This window comes from Molothrus ater, chromosome 7 (genome assembly GCF_012460135.2).
Source record: "Molothrus ater isolate BHLD 08-10-18 breed brown headed cowbird chromosome 7, BPBGC_Mater_1.1, whole genome shotgun sequence".
Lineage (NCBI taxonomy): Eukaryota > Metazoa > Chordata > Aves > Passeriformes > Icteridae > Molothrus > Molothrus ater.
The window spans coordinates 22,996,571-23,019,360 of record NC_050484.2 but is presented as its reverse complement, the minus strand read 5'-3'; the positions used below and the strand labels follow the sequence as shown (position 1 = coordinate 23,019,360).

Genomic DNA, 22,790 nt, shown 5'->3' with positions numbered 1-22,790 from the left:
ATTTCTTCCGTGTGCCAGAACACTTAATGACCAGCATCGATGTCTCCTCGGCACCCTCCACACTCCCACCGGCGCCACCATGCAAAGACATCGCAGCCAGGTCCTCCCCAACCCCATGCCCCCACAGCCCCCCGATCCACACGCAAGCGCTGCCTGCTCCACTGGGATCCACCAAATATCCTGTGCACTATTTCCAGGCATCATTCCTGGCAGTTCTCCTCCACGGCTGGCAGGGGCCAGGGCTACCCACACAGTCAGCGATCGCTGCTCCACAGGGCTCATCCAGCCTCAAAGGGCCATGTGGCACCAGGGAGGCAAAAAGGGAGGGTGGAGGAGATGCACCACAGGCCGTAGGAGGACGGGTGGAGGCAATCAGTATGTGGCCTCGTAGCTCTTTGTGTCTCCAGCTGGATGGATGTACTCAGCCCACGGGTGAAGGACAGATGAACCACAGACCCACCTTTCCTCCCCCTGCCCACTCTCCTCCCAGATAATGCACAGATCCAGTCACACAGACATCCTTAACTTCTTCTTCCCTGACTACAGACAGGCTCCCCACCCTTTCTGTTCTTTCCCTTCCCTCTCTCAGGCCAGGTCAAGCTGCCCTAGAGCTTCTGCACTGACAGTGCCACTGCCCAACCCTGAACACGCAACATCTCCTCCGCAGGAAGGTCCTGGCACCGTGATTCAAGTCTAGTGTGGGCAGCTGGCTCTGCTCCACAGCCCCAAAAGGCTGGGGGGCAGCCAGGGCATGGCAGCATCATCATCAGTAATCCTGCACTCCAGTTCTGAGCCCCCCAGCTTCCATCACACCTATCAGCACCAACACCACAACCAGCTGCACCCCTTAAACCTTTCCAAGTGGGGCTGAGAGATTTTGGGGGTACAGAGGGACCTTGGCCACTGACAGCAATGGGAATAGTTCCCAAGCTACATCCCCCCCGCCAGAGCTGCACAGCACAGACCAGGCTGCAGACTCTTGTTTTTCCAGCTCCCTGACGAGGTTTCCTGGAAGGTCCCGCGAGCAGTGTTAAACACTTTCTTTTGGAGGAAAAAATGACTCTTCCCTGGCGGGGGGCCAGGCAGCTGACTCAGGGACGGAAGACGGCCCTAACACGATAGTGTGAAATCAGAGCGGCCCTATCTGCAAGCAAAACACTTCCGAGCCGGGACAGCTTAACCAGCCCCACGCCGCCGCACCCGCACCCCGGCAGCTCCCACGCCAACAACCCCCTCACCACAAAGCACAGGAGGGTAATAACACCGAGCCCAAGTCCTACAAAGTCAGGGCACTCTCCTCGTTGCTTATTTTCCACTCCTGAATCCTCGCTGGCAGTATCCCAAGGAGGCAGCTGAGCCCCAAAGCCTGATGTTGGCTTGAAGATGTCTCAGGACCACGCAGCAAGGTCCTCTCTGGGCACTTGGTATGGGAAAGAGTGAGAATTTCTCCCAGAGACTCAGAGCTTCTTCATCCAGCCAGTAAAGCCAGGAGCCAGTAGCATTTGTCTCCACAACACCTCCCCTACTGGGGAAAAGGGTAAGAGAGGGAGGGAAACCCTTTCCATGGAGGGAAAAAGAGAAAAACAGCATATCCAGGGGCAGTGTCAATGCTGGACAGGCTGAGACATTGCTTGGAGACAGGGGAAAAGGCACAGCCCTCCTATCTGAAGGCTGTGATGGTGCTGGCTGGTCTCAAGAAACAGGGCAAAAGCCAGGATGGGGGCTGGGAGAACAACGGCAGAGGAACAGAAAGGAAAAGGGAATAAATAAATATAAATGTAACCACGTGGTGCCAAGGGAAAAAATAGACAGGAAAGGCTTTAATTACTCTTTAGGCTGGGTATTGCCCCACAGCTGGGAGAAATGTCTCCAAGAGAGGTGAGGATGGGGCACAGAGCAGTTCATGGCAGAGACAGAAAGCCCCAACTGCTACATCCCACCTTCCCCAGAGCCGGTGATGAGGAGGGGACACAGGGAGGCTGGTGGCCCCCCACTCACCCGAGAGCAGTAGCAGGGTAGTAAGCAAGGAACAGCCTGTGACAGCTCAGCCATCAGCCAAGCCCTTCTCCCACAGTTGCTCTGCCCCACACCTGATTGTTCATCCTGTCCTCAACCCCATGTACCTCCTAGGCTCTGATGCCACGAGACAAATCCCAAATCCTGCTATTTGCTGCCACTCTGAAGCCTCCTCCACTATCCCTGGGCCACACTATCTCTCATATGACTATATGACTTTGTCACCTGAAAAGTTGAATACAAAACAAAATAAAATAAAATAAAATAAAATAAAATAAAATAAAATAAAATAAAATAAAATAAAATAAAATAAAATAAAATAAAATAAAATAAAATAAAATAAAATAAAATAAAATAAAATAAAAACTAAGGGATAATGGAACAGAACACCTTAGACAAACCAGCCACCCTCAAAGCAGCAGGCTCTCAGCACCCCATTTGCAAAGAGTCTGCAGCTCCCAGCAAGGTCAGATTTCATCCCTGAAGGTCGGAGTAGCTCCTGCCTGGCAGACTGTGCCATCCCATCGTGGGCTGGGTTTGCCCTGGGCTCAGCCCCGTCGCAGCTCTGCCATGGCTCTATCTGCTCCAGCTGTAGAGGCAGCTGCAGGAAGCACCGAGCCCAGCCTGATCCCAGCCCTGCTGTCAGGCTCGCTGCCCTAGAGGAGAAATGCTCTGTCCTCTTTCTCTAGCACCCTGTGACTACATCCAGTAAAAAAACTGGTCCTGGACAAGTGTGACAGTACCGAGGGGGTGGGCTCGCATCCCCAAAATCCCAAATCCTGTCCACGGCTCTGCAGCGGTGCAGAAGATAAGGCTGAGGTGTCACCGTGTCTCCCCGTGTCGTGCCCCCACAGCATCCCACCTGCTGCCTCCACTCCCCACCCAGAGTTCTGGCCCCAATGCATTTCTGGAGCATCAGCCCACAGGGAAGACCCTGGGGTCCCGGGACTCTTCGCAGGATGTGGGGTGTGAGCAGAATCGCACGGGGAAGAGTTTAGCCTCCTTATCTCTGGTTTCATCCTGTAACCAGATAGGATGGCACGGAGCAACCCCAGTCCCAGCCGTGGGTCACCACAACCATGAACTCACCACCCAGCCCCGAGACCAAAGAGAAGCAAAGTCAGGACTTACCAAAAGGGACGGGGATTAAGAGATCCGAGGCGAAGGGAAGGAGCAGGCAGCAAAATCCCTTTCCTTCACCCCTTCCAGCACCAGAGCCTTCCAGGGGCACCCGGTGTGGTGGCAGCTCCAACGGCGTCCACAGCCAGCCCCGTGTGTCCGTCCAGGACAGGAGCCGACGGCCTGGAGCTGGCTTGGGCTGGCGTTTGTCCCTTTGGCTCTGCTTTCCCTCTCGCGGAGGGAGCTATTCCCTTCCAGCGCCGTGTCCCGCGGGGCCGCGAGAGGGGTACCCGGCCGGCGGCGGGGCGCCGGGAGGGGTGGGATGCGGGGAACCCCGGGACACGGGGAGCTGGAGGAGAGGATGGAGGAGCCCTGAAGGTGGGAGAGGCCGGAGATGGGATGGAGGCGAGGAGGTGCGGCTGTGCTCCCCTCCGCCCCGGACCACACAGGGACCACAGGGAGGAGCGGGAGGGGAAGGGGAGCGGCGCGGGGAGGGCGGCGGGGCCGCCCAAGCTCCAGCCCCAGCCCGAGTTAACCTCAGTGAGGTGCGGAGAGGGTGGGAGCCATGGAGGGAGGACAGCCAGACAGACAGCTTCCAGCTATGAATATTAACTACTTCCTCCACAGGCAGGGCTCCGCCGCGTTAACTGTTTCCTAGGCAGGACAGACAGCCGGACAGCTGGACAGCCTGCCCACCTTGCACCGTCCACTGAGCATCACCCCGCTGGGTAAGCCCCTCATTTGGGACACCCAGCCCTGCCCAGCCTCTGTGTGCATGCATCACACCTGTCCCCAAAGAGCAGAGACACATTCAGGGTGGGGATGTCCTTCCAAGCCACACATGATGCTGAAACCCAGACGGGTCTGCAAATTCAAGTGTCTTGCTGGAGACTTGAGTTTCTCCATCTGAAATAACTACACAGCTAAAGAGGGGCGGAAACCAGCCATGGACAAGCCACCGACCCTGCCGACCCATTTTCACAATCCTCTTGCCTGTCCTGCCAGCACCACGGGCACAGCACGGACATTCCAGCCCTGTTTTTGGGATGTACACACTTCCCTGCTCTGTGACAGGAGGTATTCCATGATCCTATCCACTCCAGAGCTCTCTGAGACCAAACTGCTCCACCCCAAGCAAAATCCGTGCTGGAATGGTGCTCACAATTTGCTTGTCCAGGTGACAGCAAGCCCACCCCACATCCAGGCCCCTGCCTGAAGCCATGCTCAGGACTCCACTCCTCAATTGATCCAATATACTCAGCAAAACGTGAGGCTCCCTCCACTCTAATCCCCCAAACCACGTTTCCCACACCCCCATGGATGACGGCAGGGGATGAGAGCAGTGTTTCCAGCCAGCCCCCTGACTCACAGCCCTGTTTGCTCCCAGATGCTCCCATACGCCAAGCCAGCGTCCTTCCAAAACCTCCTGCTTATTTTCTGTCCCAGCTGTCTCGGCTGCAGGAGGACACAGACAGAGCTCCCCACTCCTGCCATGGGACAACCCCAGCCCTAAGCACAGAACTGCTACAAGTTTTGATTTCAAGGACAGTTTAAAGGGGGAAGAGAAGGGGCTGAGTTTCTACCAGCTAGTCTCTTTTTCCCTGCATCCTAGCCCTGCCTGATTCCTGGTCCCAGTGGGAACAACCCCTATCCCCCACCCTACATGACAACCCCAAATACCAGGTCAGAGGACAGATCCTGCCCTGGGAATAGCCACACTGCAGCTGAAATGCCTAGCCAAGCCTGTAGATGCTCCAACATTTCACCCATGGGGAATAAGCAGAAGCAAGGGGGACACCCCCTGTGAATTCCCATCCAGCCCATGCAGATCCCCACTGCCCTCCAAAATGCCCACCTCAACACACCCTTACCTTGCAGCAGATGGAGCAGAGAGCAGTGGAGAGGGCTAGAATAAGGAAGGGAAGTGAATTCCTTCAGCTTTAGTCAGCTGGTGAAGGCAAGAGGAGAGCCAGTGGCCCCCCTCCCCACCAAGCCAGGCCTAGGGACCCATCCAGCCGCCGGGGGAGAGCAGCAGCCTGCCAGCAGCTCCAGCAATGGATTAACAGCTCTGGCCTGGACCATTTGGTTCTCCACCTCTGCACAGTTTGGCCTGCCCTTCTGGGCAGCCTCAGCCCCTCCTGATAAGTGGGACAGGATTTGACCCAACTAGAAAAAGTGTATCCCGTGAGATGCTGGCCCTCCTGGGGGACAAACAGATGACAGCGACCCCATCAAGGGGCTTTCTCCCACATGGAAAAGTGCAGGATCAGCATCCAGCTCCATCTGTGGGGCTCCAGGACCCCCTGACCTATGCCAAATGTGGTTCAGGCTCTGATGTGACCTCCCCTCACTGGAAGGGTGGGATGCTCTTCCCAGTCCCCACCCCAGCCAGCCCTGCCCTGCGAGTGGGGATGTGTGGGAAGACAGGGATGAGCTGCAGGGGAGCCCTATGCCAGAACCATGACTCAGGTGGGGATTTAGCAACTCTCTCGCAGATGTTGGATTTGGCCAGGCCCTGGTCACTCTCTTCCCAGCCTGGTAAAGAGACAGGGCAGGCAGTGCCATCCCAGGGTGGGTCCAAGGACCAGTGGTTACAGGGAGCTGCTGTAACCATTTCACATTTTCTCACACCACCCCAGGATGGCAGAGCTTGGGGTTCCCCCAAAACAGTCACACATCCAGACCTTGAGGACAACCTGTCCACTGACTCCATGCCAGCCTCAGCACCCTGTTCTCTATCAGCACTGGTTTTCTCAGCAAAACCAAACCAGGCCATAAATTATCTCCAGACAGAGTTACAGCAACTGCAGAACCCCAAAATTTCTCTGCAGTGATCCTCCAACCAGCTGCAAGCCCAGCAGTGCCACATCCAGCTGCCAGCCTCCTCCTGCCTCTCTGGAGCCAGCTTGGCACCCCAAGGAGGGCTACCACAGTGCTGGCAACCGCAAAATCAGCCAGAGGATGAAGCATGCCATCACCTCCCTTCAGCCTTCAAACACACTCAGCCAGTCAATGGCCATGGGCACTGCAGCAAGAACCTGCCAAGCAGCCACCACTGACCCCAAAGCCCCTTCAAGGAGGAGTAAGGAGAGCAGGCAGCACTTGCCTTCCCCAGGCTGTACGGACATGACTGAGGGGTGGAAGGACAGGCTGTGGGGCACCCCACTCTCCCTAAGGGCCACAGGGCAGCTCAAACATGGTGGGCAGGAGACACCCTGCCTGAGTAAAGCAGGAGGGTGAGTTCACTGATGGGGCCAGCCTGTCCCATGGAAGTGGCTCACAGAGAACCGGTTGAATCCAGCTGTGTCCCCTCAGCCAGAGAGCAAGATGTGATGGTACAGCTCCCCCTCTCATGCCCCTTGCTCTGGAAGAACTCAGTCAACTGATGACCCCACTGCAAATGAGATTCCCTTTCCCCAAGTCCCCCCAGATAAGCACAGCAGAGGTGAGGGGAACGCCAGGACAGGCACCATCCCCAGCCACCCGCCTGTCCCTCCAGCTCTGGGGTCCCACAGGACCATCCCACCCTGGCAGGCACCCCCCAGCCCTTATGGGTGCTCCGTGCTGAGACAAAGCTGCTGGAGAAAGGGCATCCACCTGCAGTGAGAGGGTCTGTGGCCAGCAGAGACGCGGCATGGGGAACCCACCGTGCGGCAGGCGATCCCGATCCCGTTGGCCGTCCGCGGGGAGCCTTCGGCGGGTGGCAGGACGGGCAGTGGCGGGGACAAGGAGCAGCGGCTGATCCCAGCCCAGCGTGGGTCCTGGTGCCAACCTCACCCCCCTCCGCCCCCGGACGCCGCTTGCTCACGCCTGGTGGTGCCAAAAATGTGGCGTGCAATTCCCTGACCAAATAAGGCAAGAACGACCATAAACAGGGACCCCCCCTGCACAGCCAGACACCGGAGTCCCCATCCTGGCTTGGGACAGGCTGGAAAAGAGGAAAAGTGACAACAGAGAGGGAGAAAGATGGGAGCCCCTTGAGCCCACGCTGACTCCCACCACCACTGCTCAAAGTGCCCCGTGGGACAGCTGGAAAGACCCTTATAGATGGGCTTCTTGCAGCTGCTTCTGCTGGCATGGGTCAGAGGGCAGCCTTCTGCCTGCAGCTTCACCCTTGCACAGTCCCGGATCATCTCCAAACTGGGACAGTGTTTACAAATTCAAGGTGCCCTCACTCCCTATTGCCACCCTTCCTGGCACAGAGGACAGCCCAGTTGGTGCATGGAGGGACACCTAAGACCCCTAAGGGGGAATGGAGAGGAGCCCAGGGGTACTTCTGCAGCCCCAGTATTCACCAAGAACCCCACAAGAGTACAGAGATGAGTCCTGGGGTACCCCTGCAGCTCTGTGAGAGGCTGGGGTGCAGAAACTTTGGCCCAGGGTCCAGAGGGGAACATGCAATGAGAGGCACTCAGGTCTCTGCAGGCAGGAGGGGACTGCCATGAAGTTTTGCCAGCTTGAGGGTGGACCCACAGCTCCCCAGGCTGCACATAGCCCACAGCTGAGCCTGCACATCACGAGTTGCCTGTTTACTGCCCTGTGCCAAGGCAAGTGCCCGTGCCAGCTCCACAGAGCCGCCCCAGGTCTGGTTCCATGTGACCACCATAGCACAGACACTCTCACCACCCCAGGCACCCAGAGCCCCCACTGCAAGCACTGCCATCCACTGCTCCCACTCAAAGCAGCTGGGGACCTTCAGGGACATCAGGGACTGCAGCTGTCCCTGCTCCAGGGACGTCTCTCCTGATCTGGCCAGGAAAGCCCAGGCATCTGCTTGGCCACGGGTGGCCTTGCCTACAGGACACGGGCCCACCACCCTTCGACATACAAGTACTGCCCATTCCTGCCAAGTGGGTGACAGCAGTCAACTTGCTGCAACACAATGAGTGCTCAAAGGGCTTATCCCAGCTCTGAGAGATGCTGCAGACCCTCAAAGGCCAGCAAGATATCCTCATCCCCTAGGGGCAACTAAAGTAATCTACATCCTGCCATGCTTGCAGTTCGGGTACCTAATGGTCCTGCAGACATGGGGTTTGGATTTCCTAAAGCTCTGGGACATAAACTAAGGCTGGACTCTGCATGTGCAAACAGCACTTTGACAGATAAGTGCTGCAAAGAAGAGCCTAAGCTCTCTGGCACTGTGGCAGAAGGCAAAGTCCATGAGATCTTGCTCTCCCATCCCATGGCCACACTGCTCCCATCAGCAACTCCCACTGCCCAGCAGTGTCCCTTGTCCTGGGGTAGAGATTATTTCCATGTAGACACTTTGGCCGACCACCTCGTGAGCCCTAACCTTTCTCCAGGTGCTTGCTGGGCAGGGGTGGCTCAGCCCAGGCCCCCTCTGCACTGTCCTCACGCTGGATGTTGAAGTTCTCGTAGGAGTCCCACCGGATGAGTGGGTCGGACGTGTTGTAGTCCACAGAAACACTGGGCCCGTTCTCCAGGTGCTCCATGCCTGGAAAGAGGCAGGATGGTCAGGTAGGATGACAATGGAACCAGCAAGGATGGGATGAGGGAATAGGTGGAGAAAAGTGCATGCAAGAAAAAAGTGCAGGAGTCATAGGGCAAGGCAGGAGAATCCTGTAGGAAAGGCAGCATCAAGAGATGGATAAGCACAAGATGTACATTGAGACTCACAAACAAGGTGTACAAGACTGCCTGGGGCTTTTGGGGTTGGCTAGAGACCAGCACACAGACTGGCAGTGAGTGTGCATGGATCTGGGCTTTCTGAGCAAGGGAGTCCTTCATTCCCAAACATTCTTTCCATCTCTCCTGGGCCACCAAAGGCTTTGGAGAGCAGCCTCCTGGGGAAGAGAGTGAGAGAGATAGGGCATCCACAGGTGCTCCTAGATCAACCTTACTGCCTGAATGCCTCACCCTACCCTGGTGACAAAGGGACTGCAATGGGGCAGGTAGAGGTCACAAGGGAGGGAGCAGGGGATACAGCTGAGGAGAAGGAAAAGAGACAGCATCCACCTCCAAACCTCCATGGCACTGAACCAGCCATACCTTGGATCTTCTCAGGGCCATAGGAGAACACAAACTCCACCTTCCCATACTCAGGGAAGCGGTCATCTGGCAAGGAGAGAGCAGAATAAAGGGACAAATTATTTCCATCCATAGCTCCAGTAGTAGCCAGCCACCCCAAACACGCCTGCAGACCACCTTGAGGCTGGGAGCTGCTAGGGGATATCCCTGCATGGGGCAGTGCACCTTAGCCCCGAGAACAACCCCAAGGCAGCCCCTGTGGAGCAGTAAAATGGTTTTGGCACTGAAAGGGATGATGGTGCCATCACTTCCCAAGCAGCACCACACCCTGCAGATGGAGCAGGGGTGCCCTGTTTTGGCAGGGGTGGATCTGTGATGGGTGCCCAGATGTCCCCATGATGATACCAGAGTTACAGGGGCAGGAGGATGAGGGAGTTTGGAGCAGGGAAATGCCAGAGCAGTTACCTCTGAAGGCCTCATCCAGGTCCTCCTTGCCAAAGACGACGTCAAGATCATGAACAGCACACGTGTGGAACTGCACACGGAAAATCACGTCACGGGTAGGGCTGCGAAATTTCTTGTGGTAGCACTTCAGCTGCAGAGGGAAACAGGGATGGGCCATCAGGATAAGCCCCCAGATCTGGGCAAGGGGGAATCTGGGGGTCCTGAGGCAAGGTAACCACACAACCCCTGTCTGCTTCCTACGCCAGGAGCTGAGCAGAGGATCCTTACCAAGATATCGCCCTTGAGCAGCAAGCCAGGCTCAATGGTGATGCAGATGCCTGTCTGGCTGTCTCCTTGAACATTGCTGCAGAGAGGAACAGCAGGAGGATGTGAGCTGTGGTGCAGAGACCCCCCCCCAGAAAACTCCTAGCACCACCTCAACCAGCCCTTCCACCCAAATCCAGGCAGAAAAGGTGCAAAGCACAGAGCTTGCTCCCCCTGTGACTGAGGGGCGTCCCATCCACCACCTCAAGGAGCATCCCATTCTCATTGGAAGGAGGACAGGAAGGGGAAACTGAGGCACAGCTCAGCAAGGGTGCAAAAACTGCTGGGTGGGAGGGTTTGCCCAGGTTCCAAGTGCTGAGGCTGGGCTATCAGCCATCCACCTGGCTCCCACAGCTCAACTGGGGCTTAGGACACAAAGGGAGAAATCTCTGGGAAGACTCTTCTCCCTGCCTCAGTTTCCCTGCGGGAAGCCCTCCCCTCCTGGTGCACGGCCGACAGGCTGCCGACGGGCGGTGGCGTCAGCAGCGAGGAACAAGGGAAGAAAGGAGTAGGATTTCACAGGCAAGATAAACCTGGAGTTTATTACAGGCATCCCATAAACAGTCTATTAAAAGCTGAAAGGCAAGGCTGGGATGGCAGTAAATCTCAGCTAACGGGGACCCATGACTGTACAGAAGTGAGATCCTAGTCCTGGGAGGTGAGATGGGAATATCCCAGAGGTGAGGTGCTCTGGTCCCTCCAGGGAGACTGGGAGTCAGGGGTCCCACCCAGACTGGGATGTGGTGCTGGCAGAGTGCCTTGGAGGCTGGAGAAATCAACTCCTGTTTTCCTTCTGCCAGTGCCTGCTCTCGGGATCAGCATCAGAAAAAAATTGTGGGGAGATTAAAACAAAGGGATTTTTTTTTTTTTTTTGGATAAAGAAAGGATATTAGCTCAGCTGCTCAGAGCATGGTGCTAATTACACCAAGGTTGTGGGTTCAATCCCCATATGGGCCTTTTACTTAAGAGTTTGACTCAATGATCCTTGTGGGTCCCTTCCAACTAAGAATACTCTGTGATCTGTGAGGACTAATCCAGGCAGGAAGAGCAGTTCTGTAAGCAGGGAGAGAAGAAATTCCTTCATCTCCCAGGGTGCCTTCATCTCCCAGATGTCTCCCGTCCCTTTCCCCCCTCCCTCCGGGGACACCCAGCCCCAGGCTCCGGCAGCCCCAGGCTCCCTCTGCTGATACACGGAGTCACTACAGCACTCTCAGCACAAGGGTCCAGTTTGGCCCACTACACCCAGTTACCACCTCCAAAAAAAAACGAAGCCCCTTTTTTTCCCCTGGCCCCCAAACGGACTAAGCACAGAGCACAACAGCACAGGGGACTTGTCCTTGATCCCCTCCATCCTCCCCCGCTTGCCATGCCCCCCACGCTGGGCAGGAGGAAAGCCCCATGGAGAGGAGATAGTTACTAGATCCCCGAGGTGTAGACGGGCTGCATGGCCTGGTAGATTTTCAGGAAGGGCCGACAACCTGGAAGACATCAAGGCGGGGAGAAAAGGCACACTGCTGTTAGCCGGCTGGGCGGAGGGGCCAGGGGAGGGATTAGTCACGGGGGAGAAATCCAAACAGGGAGGGAGCCAAAGCAAACAGCCGCTCCCTGCCCCAGCCAGCCCGCACCGACCAAGGGCAACATCTGCAATGGGCAGAAAGGATGCTGTGGGTGAGCTGAGGAAGGGCAAAGCCCTCACAGTTTGGGTCCTGCAGGACCTAGGGCAAGTGGTGGGCTGGGGATAAGGTAGCACCAGATAGGGTACTGCATTCCCAATCTCCAGTCTGGAGCCAACCTTGGAAAAGCTGTCAGAAAAACACTGTCACCCCACAGCTCAGGTTAGTGCCCAGCATTGGGAGGGCATCCTCTGGGGGCATCTGTGCCAGAAAAGGGTAGCACCCTGCTATTATGAGTGAACAGTCTCTGAGAGGAAAAAGGAAATTCAAATTGACAAGGAAATGGTGGAAAATATCCCCCAAGGAGAACAAGCCTGGCCAGGCAGTGTGGGATGGTGGCGGGAAGAGGCAGGCTGGGGAAGCAGCTGGGGGCACCTACCGCCTTTCGACTCAAAGTTGGGGATGCCGTGCATGATGACGTGGTGGAGGAAGAGGGGCTTGTTGTTCATCTTGATGCTGCCAGAGAGGAGCCCGCTGAAGTAATGGATGTACCTGGAGGGCAGACAGGCAGCTCAGGGGCAGAACCCACAAAGGAACATCCACCTTGGAGCCCTGCATCCAACCACCCTACGGGGAAAAACCCAGCCTGCAAAGGCGCGCCAGGACCCACCTCTTCTGGGATGGCTGTCCCACGGGCACCACCTTGTCCTCATAGAAGCGCTTCATGGCAAACCTGTCCAGAGCCTGGTCAGCACTGTGGGCATGAAAGGGCAGATGTAGCTAAAGGAAAGTATTGGCACCAGCACTCCAGCACCACTGGGATGGAGGTCACCAGTGAGCCCCAGGGCCACCCCAGGACCTCATGTCTCTCTCACCTGGCTGAGATGTTGCTGTAGTGCATGTAGGCAGCTACTACCACCCCCAGCCGGCCACGGTTCCCCTGCAGGCACACAGCAGAAGGGGAGTCATGGGGCAGCAGGGCCTGTGAGCACCCAGGCACAGACATCCCACAGAGGCACACACTGATCCCTCTAAGAATACACCAGCCCACAGATGCCCCAACCCTTATTAGACACACACCAATCTACACATATGTGCTGACACCGACCCACACCCCAAACCACAAACCACCGCATTCTCCACATCTCTCGGCCTCTGAGGCTGCTCAGCCCAATCCCTGCAGCCCCACAGAGCCCCAGTGCCCCACTGCTGTGCCCCAGTGATGGGTCCTGCCTACCTTGTTGTGCAGCACCACCACATTGTGTGCTGCTGCATTGAGCCACGTGTCCATGGCTTTGCAAATGCTGCAGATCTTCTCCAGTGCAGGGGTGTGCATGTCAGGCCATCCAAAATCCAGCACCTGAACAGGGGAACAAACAGCCTGGGGTCACAGGCATGCCCACGTGGAATTCCCAGCCTGCCAGTGGGAAAAGCCTGTACACAGGGTAGGCATTACTGTGTTGCTCTGACATGCACCCTCCCATCCCAAACACTGCACCCCACTGCCCAGATCCCTGGAGGCCACCGTGGTCCCAGATCTCAGGCCCCTCACCCCAGGTTATTGGCTCAGCTTCTGAGGGCTCCTCCACTATCAGAGGGATGAGGAGAATGCCTTAGGGAGGTCTCCAGGAGATTCCAAACAGCCAGTTTTGGGCTGAGAAGGGGGGACTGGGAGTGTAATGGGAGTCAAGCTGAACTACCACAAACACAGTGTGAAGTCTCAGTGCTTTTCTCAGGGTTTTTCCCAGCTGGATGGAATAGAAAAGGTGGCTGTTTTTCCCCTAGACATCTTGTAGCAGGGAGCTGGTCCTGCAGACAGGCCTGCCCTGAGGCCCCTGAGACCTCCCTGCTTCTCACAGCTGTGACCCACCTTGGGGTGAAGTTTGTTGACATCACGTCTCCGCTCAGAGAGGTTGAAAAGCTTGAGGGAAGATGAAAAGCAGAGTGAGAGGACATCTTCCTTGCTGCCACCTCACCTCTCCCTTGCCCCAAAGCCTTCCCAAATCCTGCTATGAGAGGCTTCCCCAGACACATTACCCTGAGCAACATTATGCCACACGGCAACACAATGACCAAAAACTCCCAGGAGGTCTGAAAGGGACTGGTAATCTTCCATGAAAAAAAAAATCTATCAAGCACAGTGCAAAGACCCTCCCTCAACAAAGCCCAGACGGAGACAAGAATGCAGTATCCATCCCCTGCAAGTACCCATCCCCAGCAGCTGAGCACCCCAGCCTCTCCAGCAGCCTGGCAGGGACCTGGCTGTGCCCCTCACCACATAGTTGTTCCCATGCTTGGACTTGAGCATGTGGGCCACTTCACGGAGGTTGCTGGAGTAACTCTGCTCCTCGGCTGCGCTGGGGTAGGAGACAGCGATGATCCGCTCCGTGATGTACACCAGGTCCAGCTCACAGCTGCTCTCCATGGCTGCAGTCAGGCTCATGCTTCTGGGAAAGGAAGGGGACCACTGTCAAGGCACAGGGAAGGGACACAGGGACCCTTCACCACCCTGCCATACAGGCTGGGACACAGCTGCCTGCAGCCTGTCCCCTGCTCCCAGTCCTCTTGGGGTATCCATCCCCAGGTTGGTCATAATTCCACCCATGGTGGAATAATGGTGGGACACAGCTGGGACACAGCTGCCTGCAGCCTGTCCCCTGCTCCCAGTCCTCTTGGGGTATCCATCCCCAGGTGGTCATAATTCCACCCATGGTGGGTCATAATTCCTGCGTATTCTTCACTGGAGCATCTCCCAGGTATAGCACCTCTGGAGAAGCAGGTCTCGGTGGGAGGGAGCTTCAGGCAGAGCAGAGATAGTCATAAGAAGGGGAAACTGAGGCAAGTACCTGGATGTTTTGCAGCGTGACTGCCCACTCCTGGGGGATTTTGTGGCATCCTAAAGAACCAGAGAGGAAAAGCAAGTTACTGCCATGACCCAGCCACAGCCAGCACAGGGGTATTGCTAGACCTGGGTGTGATGATGCTGCCAAAGCATCCCACCTCCATCACATTGCACTGAGCATCCTAACACCCCCAAAATATCACTGTCTCCAAAGCCCACCAAGCATCCCACTGCCACAAGCAGCTAGACACATCCCACATGCAAAACCCAACTCTCACAACCCCAGTGCTGCTGGGACCAGCTGCTATGCACACTGTGGGGCCGGTGCTTTGCCAAAGAGTCCCAGAGGACCTTTTGGGAGGATGCTGAGCAGATGGACACAGTCTCAGGCATGTCACAAGTCCCTCTTGTCTCCATCAGGCTGCAGGGCACACCTGGTGGGACAGAGCTGCTTTGCTCCTGCCTGGAGCAGGGGCAGGTTTGCTGCCCAAGCGGCCTCGAGGAGCCAGCCAGGCACGACAGTTTGCTTTGGCCCCAGCTCCACCAAGCCAAACGCCTGGAGGAAATGTTTGAGCTCTCAGAGCAGGAAACTTCTATTTATGCATGTTCTCCGGCCTCGAAAATTTCATCTGCAGCCGGCTTGTTCTGTGACTTTGTGACCTCAGCCAAAAAACAAAGCAGGGTTTCCAAAAAAAGCCGCTGAGGAAAAACACACTCGCACCTCATTAGTTTTAGTATCTCCAGCTAATAAGCAGAAGTCATTTAAAGACTCATCTCAAGCAGGCAACACGCCTGGAAGGACCAGGAATAAGAGATACATCCTTCAGCTGATTCCTGGGATGCTCCATTGGTCCCCAGAGCTGCAAGACTGCTGCTACTCTCCTCAGGGCAGCAGCATCCCACAACCAGCACACCAAAGGGCACAGGACGAGATGGGAGAGCAGTTTCCCTGACATCCTTCACCTGCCACCTTCTGCCCACCCAGCACAGTCCCAGAGCTGCTCCCATGGACAGCCAGCGTCACCCTCCACCAGCCTTGTATGCCCCTCTCAAGGTCAGGTTGTCCTGCAGAGCAGAGCCAGGCTCAGCACCCCTGGGGCCTGGGGACAATGTCACCCCTCCCAGCCAAAGCAGTTCCAGAAAGCAGCAGCTTTGCCTCAGTGCCCAGAGGTGCTTGAACAGTAGTGACAATTCCCTCTCCAGTATTTCCTCAGGGTGTCCCAAATTGCCTGCTCACCCCAGGAAATCCCCAGCATTGCTGAGGGCAAATAAGGAGTTAAAATGCAACAAAAAGAGAGGTAAAACCTTTCCTGGGAGAGCCAAGGTGCATGGAACAAGCCTGAACCTGAATATGGGCTCATCCCTGAATCACCCACCAGTGATCAGGATGGGATCCCCCCCATGGCTTGTGCAGTGCCTCAAACGTCCATAACGGAGATCTCTGGGGTCCCACACCCACCAGCCGGGGAGCCCCATCAGTCCATGTCACCTCATCCAGCTGTAGCAGCTTCCCAAAACCATAGCCTTTCCCAACAGAGAGCTGACATGGGGAAACCAGGAATCACCCCAGCTCCCACATGGGTAAACTGAGGCACAGGGGGGCAAGCAAGGTGGGGACACCAGAGTCCCTGTCCCTCCCCATACCTGGATAGCAGTGAGCCCCTTGCTAATCCATTTCCACGCCATGGCAGGTCCACTCCTGGCACCCTCCAGACCCAGGAGAGCGGGTGCCCACAGCCAGGGCCCAGCAGGGTCCCCTGTCCCAGCGAGAGCCCCCGAGCTGTGCCCTGCTCCCCAGGCTCTGCCATGCTCCCCACCCCCAACCGCAGCCGCGCTGCGTCTCTGCCGCCAGCCCCTGCACGAGGAAGAGTCAGCCTGCAATCAGCTGATAGGAGCTGTGCTCCTGTTATTAAACACTCCTGCCTGCCACTGGGCTGGCAGACCTTGCAAACGTCCCCGGTGGAGAGAGACTCCAGCCAAACCAGTATAACCCAGTCCAGTCCAGCGCAGGACAGGCTGGTCCCAGTCCTGTTGGGTTGAAGATCCTTCTGCCAACCCCATCAAGAATGTGCCTTCCAGTCCCAAGCTAGCTTGGCATGTCCCCAAGCTCCTGGCAGCACCCAAAACCTGCAGGTCCCCTCTGCTTGGAAAGGGTGAAGAAAGGCACAAGAAAGGCTTCAGAAATATCAAGAAACTTCCCTGAAAGACAGCAAAGACAGCAAAGCCAGCAAAGGAGGCTTCTAACTGGATTTTTCTGAGGATGCTCTTTCTCAGGGCTGGAAACTTGTCCTGGACAACCAAAGGGATTAGGCAAAGCCAGATCTCAGGTGAGGAAGGCTTTCATCCTCTTCCTCATGGGAACCATCATGCCTCCATCCCTTGGGTCCCAGCCCCAACACACAGGGAGGTCTGCAAGCTGGCTGCAGGCAGGGGAGAAGCTGTCCTCGTTGACTTTGGCAGTACATTTGTCTACACTGTCTTAGCAATTTCATGTCCACACATTAAAAAACAGATCCCTAGTTCCACGACAGGAAAGTCAGCTTTGCAGCAAAAACCTCAGCCCCAGTATGCTGGGTTCCACCACCGCCTCTGCCACCAAACCCAGGCATCTCACTTGGCCTTTGGCATGGCCACCATCACCTTGGCTGGCTGGGAGAGAGGACTTCAGGGTCCCAGGTACACTGAGAAACTATAGGAGCATTCCAGGCTGAGGGATTTTGGCTGCAGGGAGTGTTTGCAGCAATGGGACTGGTATGAGTGACCCCCCAAGAGGTCTTGAGGCAGTGATCAGCCTCCATGACTGGTTGCACTTACCAGGACTTCTACCTGCTTGGTGATGCTCTCCCCCAGGGATGGCTGCAGACAGGAGCAAGGAGAAGGTGAGAAAAAGGCAAGCAAGAGAGAAGAGATTGAGAGACAAACACACACACACACAGAGCAAGGCCAGGGTCAAAAGTTCCCCCTTGCTATTTCTGGTGCTTCCTAGGAAATGCACCATGGTTCCGTTCCTTTCCCTGCCTGCCAACATGTCTTCTCTTCCTAAAGGCTGGGAATCCCAGCCCAAGTGCAGAGCTAGGATACTCAAGTACCAAGGATGTTGCCATCCTGCCTCTCAGCCACCACCACTGGCACTGACCACTGTTGCCAATTTGAAGCATTTGGCTGAACCCTGAGCTTGTTCCATGATGGGCACCTGGTGCCCCCCACATCTCTGGGATTCCAGATGGATTCTCCATGGTCAGACCCTACAGCTGGGAAGTAAACAACAGGGCAAGCCCAGTGCAGTCCCACACCCAGCCTGGCACCTGGCCACCACACCAGCAGGACCAGCTCCCAAGATAAGCCTGATCCCACAGGGCCAGTGAAGGACCCCAGTGGGAGCAGAGCCAGGGTCTGAGATGCTCAAAACAGGGGGAAATTTGGTGACATGCCACTGGAGAGAGCTCTGAAAGGAGGCTGGGGACAGGAATTAACTTCCTGGGGTGGGGGAAAGTGTCTGGACCCCAAATATAGGAAGCAGGAGACAGATCCCTCTGTCTGGGAATGGTGCCTGGGGCTGGCACAGCAAGAGGACCCAGCTGAGCAGGTCCCCAGATGGGAATCTTGGGACCAGGAGGTTGGAGGTCACCCCCAAAACCAGGCTGCTCTACTCTTGGCAGCAGGGCCAGAGCAGACATTTCCATCCACGAGGCAGGGCAAACCCTTTCAATTTCCTCCCAAAGCCACAGTAACGGTCCCAGCTCGAAGCCAACATATTTTTGCTGTCGATAAGTGCCCAAGGAGGTTGGCAGGGGTGAGGGATGCAGGCAGAGATTAAAGCCAGGGCAGATAACTACCATGAGGCCCCAGAGCAGGCAGCATGTTCCACTCCTACCCCATGCCCTGCTCACTTGGGCTCTCACACTGCCCTCAGAGCCTGCAGGTGGTCATCCCCTACACTCACTTTTCAGGTGAGACCCCTGCCCAGCCCAGGGCCTCATGTGAGGCACGGATATTGCGGCACTGCCAGGCTGCTGAGCCTGAGCTGAAACCCTGCCAGGGCCTCCTCTCCCCGGCGCCTGCCCCAGCAAGCCTTGGCACACGTCTGGAGCAAAAAGGAAGGGCTGCTGCACCAGCCCCAGGCTATGCCAGTCTCCCTGCTGCCACGTGCCTGCTCTGCCTGCTGCCACAGCACCACCAGGGTGGGGACGGGGCAGGGGAGCTGCTCTGCTGGCAAGATGCTGCCTGGTAGGCACCCTCATGTCATGCTTCCCAAACCCCTTGCTGGGCACAGCCCTGCTCCAGGTGACATCCAAGTGCCCTGGTGCCCCCAGAGCCCAGCCATGGCCTGGAGCAGTGTGGCAAAGGACTGTGGCTGTCTACCCAGTACCCCCCACCTGCCCTCCCCAGGACAGCGTGAACGGAGATGATGCATCCAGCTGTTCTCCTCGAGTCCACAGAGGACAGGGTGGGAACAGCCTGTGTCACCCTGGCTCCAGCAGATTACTAAAGGCCCCTAGGAGAGACAATAGTAGAGGGTGACAATAATAAGAGCTCAAATGCATGGCCTTGGGCGCCCCGAGCCAAAGGCACATCTGGTACAGCCATCTCCGGGTGTGCAAGAAACCGCCCGAGCTCTGGCCAGGGAGGGAAGGCCAGGGGACCCCAGAGCCCTGGATGGTCACGTCCTCTCTGCCTGTCCCTCTCAGCAACCCTGCAGGCCCCTCTTCCCTGAAAGCTCCAGCTCCAGAAGTCCTGTGATAGTTAACTGCTCCAACTTTTGCTGCTCGATTGTGGGATGCCCTTTGGCCAGCAATGGTGGGGGGAACAGCACCAAAATGGGGTGCCCTTTCCCCCAGCACAGGACCCATGTGGTTTTGAGGGTGGAAGATTCACATCCTGAAGCCCTCGGACAGAGAAAGCCCCATACCCAGAGCAGGATGCTCCAGCATCCCCAGAGCCCTGGCTGTCACCCATGGCTCACAGTGGAGGTGTCACTTACCAGCTCATAGTTGCCAGTGGGGGAGCAGGGGGTCACAGCCTGCAAGGAAGCAGAAGAGAGCCAGGATTAGTCCCTGAGCACCTTGTCCAACACAGGGCATGGGAAGAGGCTAGAATGCAGCATTCACCCCCCACCCATGCCACAGGGAATACAGCACCCAACCAAGGAAACGATAGGGGCATCCATGGCCTTCCCATACCAGGCAGGAGCAAAGACATCATCCCAAAATCAAGGCAGGCAGTGGGAGCGGGCTCAGGGCCATGGCAACTGTGCCATTCATCCTTGGCCAGGGAGCCAGGACAGCCCCAGCCCCAGCCCGGGTGGGCATGGCGAGCACAGCACGGCACAGTGCAGGGCGGGCGCCTGGTGCCAAGAGCAGCTCCTGGAACAAACCCCAGCCCAGCCTCGTGAGCTCCTGCAGCCGCCAGCTGAACAGCCCAGCTATTGTTACCTTAATTACCAGCGGCAATTACTGACAATTAACCTTGGGTTTTGTGTGCACCCCAAGCAGCAGCATGCCAGGGTGGGAGAGGCAGCGCCTCGTAGGTGCTGGGGCAGCGGGCACAGGCACTCCAGCTCTGTGTTGGCCCAGAGGTGCCAGCAGTAGTGGGAGGGTGTGATTTGGGGCATTTTGTCCTCTACAAATCCCACCAGGAGCAGTGACCCACAGTAAGCCATCCCTTGCCCCATCCCAGGATGGAGCCAAGATGGCAAACACCACTCAGGGGCTGGTCCCCTACCAGGGCAGCATGGGGACCCACTGCACCCCACTCTGCCTCTCCTGCCCCGGGCCATAAACAGAAGGATTTGCCCCAAGTACCCCACTTGGAGCACCCCTATCCCATCCTATCCTGGTCTCCAGAGCACGATGCCCAGCACCTGCTCCCCTCCCCAGCTGCCAGCTTGTTCCCATCCCATCTCACTGTTTTCTTCAGGGGTTCCTCCTCCTCCCGCTCCCTTCCCCGGCGCATTATTATTATGATTTTATTCTAATGCAGAAACGCTTCCATAAAAGGCCCTTTTCCCTGCCCCGCGGCGCTGGCCCCGCGCCAGCCTCCCTGGAATGTTCTCCGGCAGCGGCAGCGAGCCGCTGCTGCGGACCGGGCCGGCGAGGGCTGTGCAGTACCGTGCCCCGCACGCTGCCGCCGTGCTCTTCCCCCGGGGATGCTCAACAAGCGCCCCTGACCCGTGCCCAGCCCCACCTGCAGGGCCAGCGAAGGGGGGAAATGCACAGCTCCCCCACAATGGGACACACTGGTCCAGGTAGGGTCCATGCCCAGTCCTCCTCTACTGTCGGCATGAGGAAGTTTGCAGGCTACAAATGCACCTCTGGCTGGAAAAGGGAAAAACTGGGGTGCCTGTGGTTGTATTTCCCTGCCCTTAAGGATTCTCTGATGTGTAATATGGGCTTGTGCTCACCCGACACCACTCTTCCCATCCACGGGAGACAGTAGCTCAGGCTGTATGGCACTCTCGCATCCCAGAAAGGCAGTTTTACAAGGACTGCAGGAATGTAAAGCTGTTTCCCTCTCTCAAGTTTGGCTCAAACATGCCCCCAGTTCAAGAAGAAGAAGGAAGACTCTGTCCCAGACAATGGACCCCCCCCAGGGAAGTCCAGTTCCCGACCTAGAGGTGTATGAGCACCCCTCCTGCCCCACGGACCGGTGAGAGGATCACTCCATACACTACTGCAGCGACCCCCAGAACAGCCACCATCTCTGTCCTCAGCGATTCCTGCATCCCTCGGTGCAGGGAGGGTTGGGAAACGCAGGGGGACCCGCACACCCCTGGTCCAGGCTCCGCTTTGCCGTGGCAGACACAGCGGCCTTTCTTCTCTCCCTCACCGGTGTTTGCATTCCTGCCGGCTGGCCCCCGCCGCCGACCCCGCCGCCCGGCAGCCCTGCCCAGGAATGCGAGGAACGAGGCGCAGCAGGGCTGCCGCCCACCCCACCAGCCCCCCACGGCCCCCCACCCGCCCACCCGGCCCCCCAGGTCGCAGCCCCATCCCTCCCAGCAGCCACATCCCACGAGCTGCTGCCTTGAGACCCGAGTTTTGCCAAGCAGAAAAATCACTTTCCCAGTAAATGAGGCCCCGTGGCCAGGAGTGATAGGAGTCTCTGATGTCTCATAAAGGGTTGGACACACCCTGCAGCCTTCCGCTGGAAAGTGATGATGGGCTCCCTCGCTCATCACCAGCTGTCACTATACCTAGAGAAACTCTATCCCCTTGACATGTCCAAGCCCAGAAATAAACACCTGGCTGGCAAACCCCTGACAGTCCCTGGCCACACCGCCATAGTGCAGAGTAGCTCATGAGATCCCTCTTCCACCTAACCCCTCCAGCTGCAGCTCAGGGACTGACCTCTGCACCATAGATCCCGACAGGACTTCAGCACCATTTCACAAGAACTGAGCGAGGCTGGAGGAATGCAGACATCCACCTCCTAGCCAGGGATGAGACACCTCAGGGCCTTCTCCATGCTGCAACCACTGCTCACACCTCCCTCCCTCAGCACCTCCTTCCTCTCCCTCTCCTCCCTCGATATAACAACTCTTGCACCCATGGAAGTGCCCAGGGCCACTGCCAGGTCCCGCTCCAGCAGAGCATCACCGTGGGTTGTAGCCCCAACCTGCAAGATGCCAGCAGGGCTGGGGGAAAACAAACCTCCATGGAGGGGCGCTGCGATTCAGGAACGGGCTGGATCAGAGCAGCACCGGGGTCTCCCCAGCCGGGCTGCTGGAGCCGGGTGAGCACTGGCCCACAGCCCACAGCATGGCCCGGCCGGCTGCCGGTGGGTGATCCAGGCCCATCTCTGACGCATATCCCTTCCTTTGGGTGGCGGTTTTTGTTTTTCCCTTCCCCAGGAGCTCCGATAAACATTCCGGAGCCGGACGATATCCGGGCTGGTGCTGACCCTTGCTATGCCAGGAGCAGACTCAGCACCAGCCACCCTGGCCCTCACGCAGACCCCCGCACACCAGAGATGCTTCCCATGGCTAGGCACTGAGATACTGGCAAGCCAGCCCAGCTGGTGTGGTTGGAGCTGGAGACACGCTGTCAAAAGGGACACTGACGTGCCAGACCCTCCCGAAGCAAGCCAGATTCATGGCCCCACTATTTAGAAAGAATGTGGACCCCAAGAGAGGGCATCAAGGCACCCTACTCCCTCCAGCCCTGTAAGTGGTTCCCCTGCCCAAGCCACCCTGTGGTCTGGAAATGCAGTTGTCAAAAAGGAATGTGACTCAGTGGCCACATTGGCGTCCCACAGGACAGTGCCTGGGCAGCATAAATGCCTGCTCAGCCCATGTGATCCCACCTCATGGGGTCCCACATCACCCCATGAGGGACCACTTCCTCTCAAGCAAGTTCATCTCAGCTTTGTGCCACTTAAATCCCAGCTGGGCTGTGAATCACTTCCACATGCACCCCACGATTCTCTGCTCACCTCGAGACCCTGCCTCA

The 22,790-nt window shown here is 57.1% G+C and overlaps 1 protein-coding gene across 2 annotated transcripts in view; it reads right to left on the bottom strand.

Annotated features, from left to right (window-relative positions):
* Positions 1-22,790, bottom strand: part of TNS1 (tensin 1) — a 69,034-nt gene that overhangs the window by 27,011 nt on the left and 19,233 nt on the right. The window contains exons 4-17 of one of the 2 annotated variants that reach the window (XM_054515358.1): positions 19,328-19,366; positions 17,161-17,202; positions 14,351-14,400; positions 13,780-13,951; positions 13,375-13,425; positions 12,742-12,864; positions 12,380-12,444; positions 12,175-12,258; positions 11,944-12,056; positions 11,309-11,369; positions 9,856-9,931; positions 9,589-9,718; positions 9,145-9,210; positions 8,429-8,590 (exon numbers count right to left, since the gene is read on the bottom strand). In XM_054515358.1, the coding sequence (XP_054371333.1) occupies positions 8,429-8,590; positions 9,145-9,210; positions 9,589-9,718; positions 9,856-9,931; positions 11,309-11,369; positions 11,944-12,056; positions 12,175-12,258; positions 12,380-12,444; positions 12,742-12,864; positions 13,375-13,425; positions 13,780-13,951; positions 14,351-14,400; positions 17,161-17,202; positions 19,328-19,366 (1,234 nt within the window). The remainder of the gene's footprint in view (positions 1-8,428; positions 8,591-9,144; positions 9,211-9,588; positions 9,719-9,855; positions 9,932-11,308; positions 11,370-11,943; positions 12,057-12,174; positions 12,259-12,379; positions 12,445-12,741; positions 12,865-13,374; positions 13,426-13,779; positions 13,952-14,350; positions 14,401-17,160; positions 17,203-19,327; positions 19,367-22,790) is intronic. The other variant, XM_054515357.1, reaches the window with a different exon arrangement.